The sequence below is a fragment of the Lepisosteus oculatus genome, chromosome 4 (genome assembly GCF_040954835.1).
Source record: "Lepisosteus oculatus isolate fLepOcu1 chromosome 4, fLepOcu1.hap2, whole genome shotgun sequence".
Lineage (NCBI taxonomy): Eukaryota > Metazoa > Chordata > Actinopteri > Semionotiformes > Lepisosteidae > Lepisosteus > Lepisosteus oculatus.
The window spans coordinates 4,257,343-4,269,972 of record NC_090699.1 but is presented as its reverse complement, the minus strand read 5'-3'; the positions used below and the strand labels follow the sequence as shown (position 1 = coordinate 4,269,972).

The following is a 12,630-nucleotide window of genomic DNA, read 5'->3' as shown; positions in this document are numbered from 1 at the left end:
AATTCCCAATATCCACCATCAGAGCAATAATGTAAAACTCCAGCCCCACTGGAACAGTGGGTAATTGGCAGGAAGAGGTGCCCATCTTGTCCTCACACAGAGAGAAGGAGGGTGAGGGAGGCCAAGAATAATCCTCAGGTCTCAGTTAAAGAAACACACGGACTGGTGGAATTGTGGGTCATTTTGTGTTTTATATGTCTTTCTCTTCATTTTTATCAAGAGGTGCCAATAATCCCCGAGTCCACTGTACGTTAACGAATTCCATATAGTAATATCCACAGCTATCCATATTGTACTACTGTTTTCATAATTCAAATCCAAAATGCAATTATCAGTTCCCTAATAACTATATACAAACACTAATAATTCTATATATTGTAATTAAAAAAAACTGTATTATTGCTATAGAGCATTGTAACATCTAGAGTTGTGGTAGTGATGTGGTAACAATATCATGACTCAGTATTTGATGAAACTGTCACTAGTACAGTAAGACGAGAGAAAATAAGCACTGATGGGTTAGTGGGACACCTGACAGTTTTACAGAGTGGTGCACTCCTGCATCAGACTATATAAATAAATAAAACAGCGAGTTCGCAGGAGTCAGTGACACTGCAGTGTGTCCTGGGGAATACTGTACCTACTGACTGCTCACACAGTCCAGGTTTACAGCCTGTTCAAGAGCGGACAGCATGAGAGGAGAAACTTTACCACAGCGCATCTGCAGTTTTCTGTCTTCAGGCAATTGAATTTTAGCTGCTTATTTTGGCATCTCTGACCTTCAGCTCATTCATCTCATCTCACTTTCTCAGTTTCCTACAACTAGTCCCTCAACCCTGTCTGTTGCAGCTTCATTCATCCTGTCTCTCAGTCTTTCTCTCTCTCTTTTAGAGCCCTGGTGTGCAGCATCACACTGTCCTTTCCCAGTTACACACACCCCTGCTGAAGAATCACATATCTATACAGACTCTATGGAGAGTGTCCCTGTCCTGCTCACTGCACTGTCTCTAGAAAAGAGCTCAGACCACAGCTCTGAGTGTCCCTGTCCTGCTCACTGTACTGTCTCTGGAACTGCACTTGCAAATTAAACACAACGTTAATTATACTAAATTAATCAATAACTCTCTGGGCAAAATAAATAAAACATCAATGACAGAAACGGAACAATAAAAAAGATTAAAGCTCTGTTTGTTCCCACCTGCTCTGCTGCCCTTGTTCCCTGCTCAGACACAGACTCAGCTCAGTGGGAGTGTTGCTCTGCAGGCTGGGTGAGTCTGTGCTGAAAGAACAGGACTGTGCAGGTAAAGTGAAAGAAGGAAGAGAACTGTGTCCCTGTAGCAGTGAACAGAAGTTACTGTGAATAAGATGGAGGATTAAACAGGAGAAAAGACTTCACCTTACAGCACATAATAATAATTACAGACAAGCACTGAGATAACACTGTCACTGATCAAAGAGTTGATCTATATGCTGAAGAAGATTCAATGTACAAATCTGAAGCTGCTGTGTGCTGGAGTGACAGTGAGATCAGTCAGGTACAGCAGTGTGTGAGTGAACAGTCAGGTCAGGACTGAAGCTGCTGTGTGCTGGAGTGACAGTGAGATCAGTCAGGTACAGCAGTGTGTGAGTGAACAGTCAGGTCAGGACTGAAGCTGCTGTGTGCTGGAGTGACAGTGAGATATGAGATCAGTCAGGTACAGCAGTGTGTGAGTGAACAGTCAGGTCAGGACTGAAGCAGAGACTCCTCACTGTTGTACTACAGCTTGATCATTCAGTATGAGTGTTTGTGTCAGTGAAGGCTTACTATTCGAACTGTTACAATTGCAATTTAATTATAAGGGCTGCCAGTTAGAATATGTCATTATCTAAGATATGAAATCTGACCAGAGTGTTTATTTTAGAGATAAATATTGTCCTATCAGAGTTGATTTTTAAATGTAAACCAAGATCAGGTGTTTTTTGTTTAATTATTTGAAATACTAAATTTAAAATATCTGACTTTTTTCTCTTTCCTACTGTAGACGATATCTGACTGAAGTTTTTTTTCTGTAATTGATTAGGCCCATTCCAGTTTCTGTATTTCTGAGATGAAGTGTGACCAAACTAATTGTTATTAAAAGATTATTTCTTACAAGTCAGAGAAAATTCCTGAATTCTGAATTCCCTCACTACCACACTACAGCTGGATAATTCTCTACGTGTCTGTTTCTGTGAAATCTTACCCTCCAAAGTGTTACATTTGCAAGCCAATAGTAAAGGCTGCCCATTAGAGCATGTCTTTATCTTAGAACTGAAATCTGACCTGAGTAGCTGTTTATTTTAGAGATGAGCATTGATCTATCATTTTTTTAAAAGGTGAAATGACATTAGAGGGGTTTTATTTGAAATATCTGACTTTTTTCTATTTCATACGGTTCATATCAGACAAGATGTTTTTATATTTTAGTGATTATCCCTGGCCCACTCTGAGTATTCCTATACTTCTGAGTTGAAGTGTGACCAACCTGAACGTTTCTGTATTTCCAAGATGAATTCTTTTGAATCACAGTGTTTTCTCTTCTCTGTTGTAGAGATGAATTGTGACTGATCAGTGTGTTTCTTCATATGAGAGATTAAGTCTGTCCACTCAGAGTCTTTCATTATTTCAGGCATGCTGTCTGACTAATCTCAGTGTTTTCTGTATTTCAGGTATGAAGTCTGACAGTTCAGAGTGGCTCTCTGTGACTCTGTTGCTTCTCCTCCAGTCCTCTGCTTCAGTATCAGGTACAGTGAAGAGAGACTCTCTCATTTCATTAGCCATGTTTTTATATGACTGTAACAGAGGTTGTTTTCTGTGCCCTGGTCAAGCGGACAATATGAAGGCAGGTCTTTATTCATCTTACAATGGTTAAAATCACCCAGGATGAGGATGAGACAGGGGAGTCTGGAGCTGTTTTTTGAAAATGCCTTTTCTCACTCCTTAGACAATTTCACTAACCATGCCTCAGTGAGGCTCCTGTGTGCCCACTGGAATTCCTCATGGGCATGGAGCTGGTCAAGGGTGTTCCTTAGGGATCAGACATGTCTTCCACTTTAACCCCTTCAGTCTCTGCCACACTCATCCCCTTCGTCGTCATGTCCTTCTTGTTTCCTTCTTTAAACCACTGTGTTCACGATAATGTCCAGGATTGTCTGCAAGTTTAGCTCCAGTTGTTCATGTGATCGTTGATCCACAATACTCTCCCATGTGTCTCAAATATCCACACTGTCCCCTTCAAGCTCTCAGCTCACTCAGATGACAGTCCACAGGTAATAAAAATTGCTTACACTTATGTAGCGCTTTTCTGGACACTCCACTCAAAGTGCTTTACAGGTAATGGGGACTCCCCTCCACCACCACCAATGTGCAGCCCCACCTGGATGATGCGACGGCAGCCATAGTGCACCAGAACACTCACCACACACCAGCTCAGTGGGTAGGAGAGCAGAGTGATGAAGCTAATTCAGAGATGAGAATTATTAGGAGGCCATGATTGGTAAAGGCCAATGGAAAATTTGGCCAGGACAGCAGGGTGACACCCCGACTCTTTTCAAGAGATGCCCTGGGATTTCTAATGACCACAGAGAGTCAGAACCTCATTTTTGCGTCTCATCTGAAGGACAGCAGTGTCCCCGTTGCTATACTGGGACATTAGGACCCACACAGTCCGCATGGTGAGCACCCCCTGCTGACCCCACTATCACCTCTTCCAGCAGCAACCTTAGTTTTTCCCAGGAGGTCTCTCATCCAGGTACTGACCAGGCTCACACCTGCTGAGCTTCAGTGGGTTGCCAGTTGTGAGTTGCAGGGTGATATGGCTGCTGGCATTGTGAGATAATCCTCACAATAACTAACAGCATAAACAGTCTTTATGACTTTTAAGGAGTCACAGGGAGAACAAACTTATTCAGTCTCCTAAGTGCTGCAGACATGCAGTGAGACCTAAACATACACGTACCCCAAACACAGATGGTTGATTTACACATCACTGATCAATTAGCACAGAGTGTCTGTCTGAATAAACATTCCTGTTCAGTGTTACCAGAGTCATTCAGTTTTTAACCCCACATTATGGTAAAACGTGTTTGAAACCTGTTAAGATGAGAGTAAAACCACATCTTAATTTCTGGATTATTTCTTTCCTAACAGACAGGCCTCAATGTGTCAGATTCAACCAGCAGGGCAGCACAATGACATTGATCTCCACTGGCTCTGCTCAAGGCTCAGCCACTCCTCCTGCTCTTCTCACATTGTAGACAGATGACTGGAGGAGCCCAGACCAGAGCCTGGTGACACAGTGATTGTGGACATGTCTATGTCAGAGGCTAAACTCCAGTCTACAGATGATAGCTTAGGCCTGTGGTGCCGAGATCATTTCCTTCACCTGATATGAATAAAATAAAAGATATGGTCAACAGCAGTACAGGAACACTTCACAGTCTTAACGCCATAATCATCAATAGCAGTACAAGAACACTCACTGCAAACCATTTACAGTTGTTTTATAGAATCGGTCCTTACATTCAGCATCCTGGTTTGGGTCTCTTAGCATCTCCAACCAGAACAGGTTGTGTCTCTCAGTAGTAGAATAGTGAGCTCTAGCAGCATTGTCTTAAATACCTGTATTATTGTATAACACACAGCATCTTGTAGAATTTTATATTGTGTTTTATTGTAGTTTTTGTATTTGTATGTGTGTATTTCTGGTCACTGTATTTAAAGACAATGATATTGTCCTGGGTCCTATCACCCCCTCTGTATGTCCTTTTCCCACCTGGATCAGGACATGTTCCTGCCTGTGAAGACCAAGCCAGTCTGTCAAGCTTCATACCTGTGTCCATTAGACAGCTGAAGTCTAAGGGTTTCCCTCTGTCTCCTTCTTCACCATGAAAAAGGAGATGTTAAGATTTATGAACATATCTCATCACCTCCTTTCTCTTATTCACCAGCGTCTTTATAATGAATTCACCTCTTTTATAAGCCTATTGGGTAATGTCAATATTTATATAATATATAACACACTTGCCTGTTGACTTTTTAAATTGTGTGTGATTTGGTTGTACGATCCATGTATGAAGGATGGGTTTTAATGTACCCAGCACCACAGGTGAAGTTCCATCCAAGTCTAACCCTCCTCTCAAATGAAGAAGAGCTGCACAGACACTGTCATAAAGCCCCTTTGCTGTGCAGGAATGGTAATTAGTCAGGCAATTCTCATGTCAGGGAAGAACCCCCTGCTCCAGGGACAGGATAGAGGAGCATTTAAGAAAAAAACACTTCAGAAGCACCAGGTCCATGGGGAAAGGCCCAGCTTTAAAAACTCAGCTAACAGAAAGATGTATTTATTTATGTATCCATATGTATTTAAAAAGGATACAGTGATGAGGTATTATGACATGCTACTTACATTCTTTTCAGAAAATACAATTGTTTGCTACAGTTCCCTCTCAAAGACTCAAATGGCAGCTCTTGTGGTGGATTAAGATACTACAGACAGATGTCATTTCACATCCCCCTGCCTCCGGACTGGCTGAGAAAGCAAACAGCAGGTGCTGTCTAGGCAGTCTCGTGACTTGACTCTGTATCTCGGGAACGAAAGCAGCTCGGAAGCTACTTTCAACACACAAGCTGGGACAAAGAGAGCAGTAATGAATGAGGCCAGTTTGCTTCTCCTGCTGTAGGTGGGGCTGAGTGATGTCACACCCAAGAGAAAAGAAGGTGTGAGGGGAGCTGGTCCAGGCTCCACTGAAGCGTAGTTCAGGACTCTGTGCAGATCCGGAAGTGGAGTGGAGAAGGAAATCAGGGAGGAGACGGAGAGGATCAGGGCAGGTCGACAGACAGGGGGGTGGTGCAGGCAAACAAATAATAATTATTGCTTACACTTATATAGCACTTTTCTGGACACTCTACTCAAAGGGCTTTACAGGTAATGGGGATCCCCTCCACCACCACCAGTGTGCAGCCCCACCTGGATGATGCGATGGCAGCCATAGTGCGCCAGAACACTCCCCACACACCAGCTATCAGTGGGGAGGAGAGCAGAGTGATTAAGCCAATAAATAGACGGGGATTATTAGGAGGCCATAACTGGTAAGGTCCAATGGGAAATTTGGCCAGGACAGCAGGGTGACACCCCTACTCTTTTCAAGAAACGCTCTGGGATTTTTAATGACCACAGAGAGTCAGGACCTCGGTTTTACATCTCATCCGAAGTATGGCACCTGTTTACAGTTTAGTGTCCCCGTCACTATACTGGGGCATTAGGACCCACATGGACCGCAGGGTGAGCGCCCCCTGGTGGCCCCACTCACACCTCTTCCAGCAGCAACCTCAGGTTTTCCCAGGAGGTCTCCCATCCAGGTACCGACCAGGCTCACACCTGCTGAGCTTCAGTGGGCTGTCAGTTGTGACTTGCAGGGTGTTATGGCTGCTGGCTTTGAAATGGCTGCTGGCTTTGTCTAGGCAGTCTCGTGACTTAAAAAATAAGACTGTATCTCGGGAACAAAAGCAGACAATCCAAAGGGGGAATCCAGGCGCAGTCCAGAGTCCAGGAACCAGGGGATCCATCCGAGACTAACAAGGTTAAAATCCAGGATGGGACAGGGATTAAAGCCAGGGTAACGAGGCCAGGCGCTCAGAGCCCCAGACTCAGATGGTCAGGACGCCTCTCCTTAACCTGCTGGTAGGCAGGCTTCCGGGATCCATCTCCCAATGCCAGGAATAGCTGGAGCACTGGACTTAAATAATGAGACAACACAGGGGGCAGGTGCACAAAATGAAGGATTCACATACACCATAACATGTACTGTACTGTTTAATATGGTAATTATACTTATTTTCACTCACAGCTAGCAATATTAATGTTCTTAACCTGGCCACTTAATACATTTGACTGACAAGAATTCAGTATTCATACCTGACCCCCACAACCTCCAGTGTACACTTTATATACACTTTTAAACAAAGACAAACACTTAAACCTTAACCCATGAAACAATAACATCCCTAAATATGAACTTACTGACATTCCTCAACGTCATTAACTCAGGATAATAGGTCTTAAAACTGAGACAGTACAACAGGAGGGTTTCCAATCAATCCAAGTGGGTTAAAACTAAATCATCACTAAATCCTCACCAGTGACATTACTGGGGTCAGTGTGGGGCTGCTCCTGACACAGTGCTGGACCAGCTCACACTGTGAGCAGCTGTGTAGAGGGGGAGGCTCATGCAGACTGTGTGCTCTTTCTCTTTCAGAGGTGTTACAGGTTGTTGGTCCAGCTGCTCCTGTAGTTGTGTCCCCTGGTGAAGACGCTGTCCTGCCCTGTTACCTCTCACGCAGAGAGAGTGTAGAGGACCTGGAGATCAGGTGGTTTAGAAAGGATTATGATACACCTGTGTGTTTGTACCAGAACCGCAAGTATAACTCTGACAGACAGGACCCAGCCTACAAGGGAAGGGTGGAGCTTTTCTCCAATGAGCTCTCCAGGGGCAACGTGTCTTTAACACTGAGAAACATCACTCGCTCTGATCACGGACAGTACACTTGCATGGTGCTGTCTGATCTCTGGGAAGATGACACTGTTATTGACCTGTCTGTTAGAGGTGAGTGTTTAAAATTTCACTAATCATTACCCACAAAATAATTGTTGTGCTGCATAATAGCAGTTCTATAATACATTAGTATGATAATGAGTCTATGACAATGTGGATGTATTGAATATCACTGATAGATGCTATATGTAATTGTAATGATAACTTCCACTGAGGAGCACTTCAAACACAGACTGATAAAGTTGACATTAATAAGAAACCTGTCTGACTCTGAGCCCCAGCAGAGACAAATCACATGACAAACATCTCAGACCTTAGTGATGATTGAAAGTGAAAGATTTTCTAAAAGTAATTGTGAAAGGTTTAAGTGAGAAAACAAATCCTTCTCTTGAATTGTGTTCACTCTGAAACTCAGATCAGAATTGTCATGTTTTCCCCAAAAGAATAAATTCACCTTTACTTGTTGAGCCACTCTAGAACACAAATTATACTATTACAGTATATCTCACTCCAGTTTGCAGAATTTTGAAATAGTATATGACTTTTTTTCAATCTTGTCAGCTGTGTCAGTGTCTCTCCACTCCCCTGGAGGAGATCAGGCCCAGCTGCTGTGCAGATCAGAGGGCTGGTTCCCTCAACCTGCAGTGATCTGGACAGACAGGGATGGAAACGAGGTGACATCACAGCCCCCCACAGTGGACACGGACAGTCAGGGGCTCCTCAGTGTCAGCAGCTACATCCCAGTCAAACAGGAGTCCAACATCTTCTCCTGCCTGGTGAGAAGCACACAGCCCAAGGCAGACTGGGAATCTCAGCTCTACATACCCAGTGAGTACAGAGATGAGTTTGCTTTAATCATTACAGTAGACTTAAATATCACTGTTTCATATAATTGTTGACATAGAATCTAACAGATCAAACTTGACCTGTCAGTCTACTCAGAGAGATCCCCCTCTCCAGTATACAGATTTGTCTTGTGTGTACAGTACCAGCCATATACTGTAGAAAGCAAATAATATATCATTTTGAATGTAGTTTTTGCAAAAAAAACTCTATTGAAAATATAGATATATGTTAAAATATATAAAAAAACAAAAACATGTTAAGATAGAGTACATAATATTTACTATTTTATTTTTTTAAAAGTGTTTGTTAGAAGAACAACTTGTGACTGAACTCCAATCACCTAGACAGAACCTCTATCAGTAAACCTGCTGTACCAACAGGCTGCTCAGAAACACTGCTGAGACAAACAGCCGAAAAATGTTTCGAAAGTAATCATGCATGAATGAGTCAAATTAAAAATAAAACGTGTTTACAAAGAAAGTGGATTACAGTAATATTACCAGCTACTGTTTGTGCAACAATACATTAATATAATTACAGTATTTGTTATTAATTTCTTTAGATACGCGATTCCATATTATATTCCATATTAATCAAAATCTAAAAGTATGCTTTTGTTTACTCCGATAATGAGCGTATTTGCAGAAAAGGTTAAAACAATCAATTTTCACTAAGTATATAAACGTACAGTAATATGGTCAGAAGGAGCGTGTAAAAACGATTCCGAAATAACCACTTTGATGCTTAAAATGTTTGAACCCCTGTCCTCCAGCATGCGAGTAGCACACACCAAAGGCATTACACTAATGTGCCACTTGACAGCGTAAGCTATAACTGAACAGGGCAGGCAAAAAGGTTCCAAGTAATCATGGGAGAATGAGTCAAATTGATCCAGATGTTTACAAAGAAGGTCTACTACTCTGATAATCTGAGCTTTATGAATATAATAATTATATCTTTATTAATTTCTTTAGATACACGATTCCATATTATATTCCCTATTAATCAAATTCTAAAAACTATGTTTTATTTTACGGCGATAATGAACACAAGTATTCATAGAAAAGGTTAAAACATTATAACTTTTAAAGACGTATATAAACTTAATATAGTCAGAAGCAGCACATAAAAACTTTTCCAAGATAACCACAGTATGTAACCGAATGAAAGACTTTGTTGCTTAAAATGTTTATGAAGAAAATGGAATACTGGTGTGTATTTTTTCTTTAAACTACCAATACCAGCCACATACAGTTTACATAATATGTTTATGTTCCTAAATTAATATAATTTATGACCTTCAGATGCGTCATGCTCCTCTTCTTTTTATGCTCAGCTACTAAAATTTCCCTTTAGTTGTAAAATTCCATATTAATATTGAATATTAAACAGATTAAAACATGCACAGTAAAGAGATTAAATGAAGCAATCATTTCACTAACAACCAATGCACCATGAGTGACGCCTGTCGTAATTTTGGCCAGCCAAATCAAGTGCTGTGGTATAACGCGCAGCAGCCATATCTCCCTGCAACTCACAACTGGCAACCCACTGAAGCTAAGCAGGTGTGAGCCTGGTCAGTACCTGGATGGGAGACCTCCTGGGAAAAACTAAGGTTGCTGCTGGAAGAGGTGTTAGTGGGGCCAGCAGGGGGCGCTCACCCTGTGGTCCACGTGTGTCCTAATGCCCCAGTATAGTGATGGGGACACTATACTGTAAACAGGTGCCGTCCTTCGGATGAGACGTAAAACCGAGGTCCTGACTCTCTCTGGTCATTAAAAATCCCAGGGCGTTTCTCGAAAAGTGTAGGGGTGTAACCCCGGCGTCCTGGCCAAATTTCCCATTGGCCTTAACCAATCATGGCCTCCTAATAATCCCCATCTATGAATTGGCTTCATTACTCTCTGCTCTCCTCCCCACTAATAGCTGATGTGTGGTGAGCGTTCTGGCGCACTATGGCTGCCGTCGCATCATCCAGGTGGATGCTGCACATTGGTGGTGGTGGAGGGGAGACCCCATTACCTGTAAAGCGCTTTGAGTGTCCAGAAAAGCGCTATATAAGTGTAAGCAATTATTATTAAACTGTAGAGACTTTCGCACTGTACTGGGTTTTATCACACTTTTTGAATGGCTCCATCTGTATATATATAAATAAAATCTATATATTTAATTAACTCCAAAATGTCATTGACACTCTAAAATTAACTCCCTCACATGTTACTAACACTCTAGTTGTGATTTATTTACTGATACATTTTCTTACCCATCTTGCCCATATTATTCTCACTTTAAACAAGTTAAGTGCTACTTTCCTTTTATTATCATGTCAGTAAGAGTGTTCTAAAATACCCATGAGAGAGGAGTACTGGTTCTCTTTCTTGCCCGGTGATACAGTCATTTGCAGATAACATGTATACAGTAGTGCTCAGGCATAGTTAATCAGCTTGAAGATGTTTTAAACTCACAGTTCTCCACAGACTAGATTTCAACAAGACAGCTTTTCTACTGAACTGAATGTCTTCATCACAGAAGACCCATCAAGTCTAGTAGGAGACCTCTCTCAGTCATTTGAAGAGCACTGTGACTATTTAAATTCTCCAGGTGTCATTACTGGATCTTTGCCTCTCAACAGCAGAGCTCTGTACTTCAGTCTGGCTCCATTGTGACATCATCACATCAACTGGAGTAATTCAGCATCTGGGCTCAACCAGTCACCCTGACTGAGACACTTCAACTGGCTCCAGTCCTACAGCTCCCTGACTAGAGAGAGATTTCTGCTCCACACTGTAGTCTTTTGTGCTGGTGGCTCACTTGGCTCACACAGATTTCTCAGCTCAGTTTGTGGTCTGCAGCTGATAATTAAACAGCGTGTTTATCCATCAAATCTGTCTTGCAGGCAGATGTAGTCAAACACTGAGTTGGTCACACATGACTGTTTAATGACCTTTGACCAGTCTGACAGAGGTCAGTGATAAGGAAGACCTGACAGCTGTCTGAGTGGGTTGGACACCTGTGTAATATGAATGTCATTTTATTAGAAGACACTGTGTAACATTGTGAAGTGCAACAAACTCCTTCTCATATTATACTGTTCTGTTTTGAAAACAAAAACATTTCATTTAAAAATTCATATGCATTAGTTGTAATTTATCAGATTGTGATGTTGTTTGAATAATACTACAGAATAATACTACCCAGTGCAGAGTGATACCATGACCATACAAATAAAGAGAGTCATACCAGTATGACAGTACGAATAGAGGAGCAGTGGAGTATCACTCACACCCATACAAAATGTACAATACTACTCTGGGCAGTAGAAACATGAAAAAGTGAATGATTCTAAAACAATATTTCCCAGAAGAGTATGATATTGCATGGGGTCTATTTAGGGTTGAATCAGTGTACAGCTAAACATGAATTCTACAGTATCTGTACATCATATTATATATTTAACAAAACTCTTTCTTCACACTGACAGTAACAAACCCTAATAGTTGTGTGTCAGTGCCTGTAGGACAATATTCCTGTCCTGTTTTCCAGGAGACTATTTCCCTGCTCCCTCTGGATGGATGGTGACTCTCTTCCTAACAGCAGCTGTAACTGTAGCAGCATCAGTACTTCTGGTGATCCAGTGGAGAAGAATGGACAGTATGTGCTCATTATATATAGACATGTGTGTCTGAATATCTGTGTCAGGAAGGATTATAAATTCCTCTGTGTGTGAGCAGCTCAGGACATTCCTCTTGATAACAACTGACAATTTACCATGCAGCCAGTAGGAACTAAAAAAACTAAAACTTTTAGCTCATGAGCCAGAGCATCTTCAAGTCTTGATAGGGAACTACCCTCCAGGAGAGTTACAGATGCAGCCATCTATAATACAGACATCTATAATACACATCAAACCCTGAGATAAACTCACTGCATTATACCAGTGAGCCACAATCAGCCCTTCGCTGCTCAAAACAGATCAACAGGTGATACTTGTGAAAGCAGCTTCATTTAATCTGTTCTTTCTCCTTAGCCTAATGATCACATGTCTGAAACTACAACATGTTGTAGCGATTCTCTGTAGTTTCCCTCTGCAGGAGGACGAGAGAGGCAGGAGACTGGGAGTGCAGTGAACTGGCCTCTTGTCCTTGTTAGGGACACAGGTGTGCTGGTCACTCAGATAGGACAGGAAGGAAGAAGGTAAAGAGGGAGAGAGTG

The 12,630-nt window shown here is 41.9% G+C and overlaps 3 protein-coding genes across 9 annotated transcripts in view; 2 read left to right on the top strand and 1 right to left on the bottom strand.

The window, feature by feature from the left end:
- LOC107076270 (butyrophilin subfamily 2 member A2-like) overlaps positions 1-12,630 on the bottom strand; it is a 323,939-nt gene that overhangs the window by 28,344 nt on the left and 282,965 nt on the right. The window lies entirely within an intron of this gene.
- Positions 1-12,630, top strand: part of LOC102682209 (uncharacterized) — a 131,390-nt gene that overhangs the window by 1,327 nt on the left and 117,433 nt on the right. For both annotated transcript variants that reach the window (XM_069187926.1, XM_069187927.1), the window contains exons 2-5: positions 2,689-2,763; positions 7,276-7,387; positions 8,134-8,400; positions 11,962-12,069. In XM_069187926.1, coding sequence (XP_069044027.1) covers positions 2,689-2,763; positions 7,276-7,387; positions 8,134-8,400; positions 11,962-12,069 — 562 coding nt within the window. The remainder of the gene's footprint in view (positions 1-2,688; positions 2,764-7,275; positions 7,388-8,133; positions 8,401-11,961; positions 12,070-12,630) is intronic.
- LOC138238066 (butyrophilin subfamily 1 member A1-like) overlaps positions 1-12,630 on the top strand; it is an 81,343-nt gene that overhangs the window by 64,703 nt on the left and 4,010 nt on the right. The window lies entirely within an intron of this gene.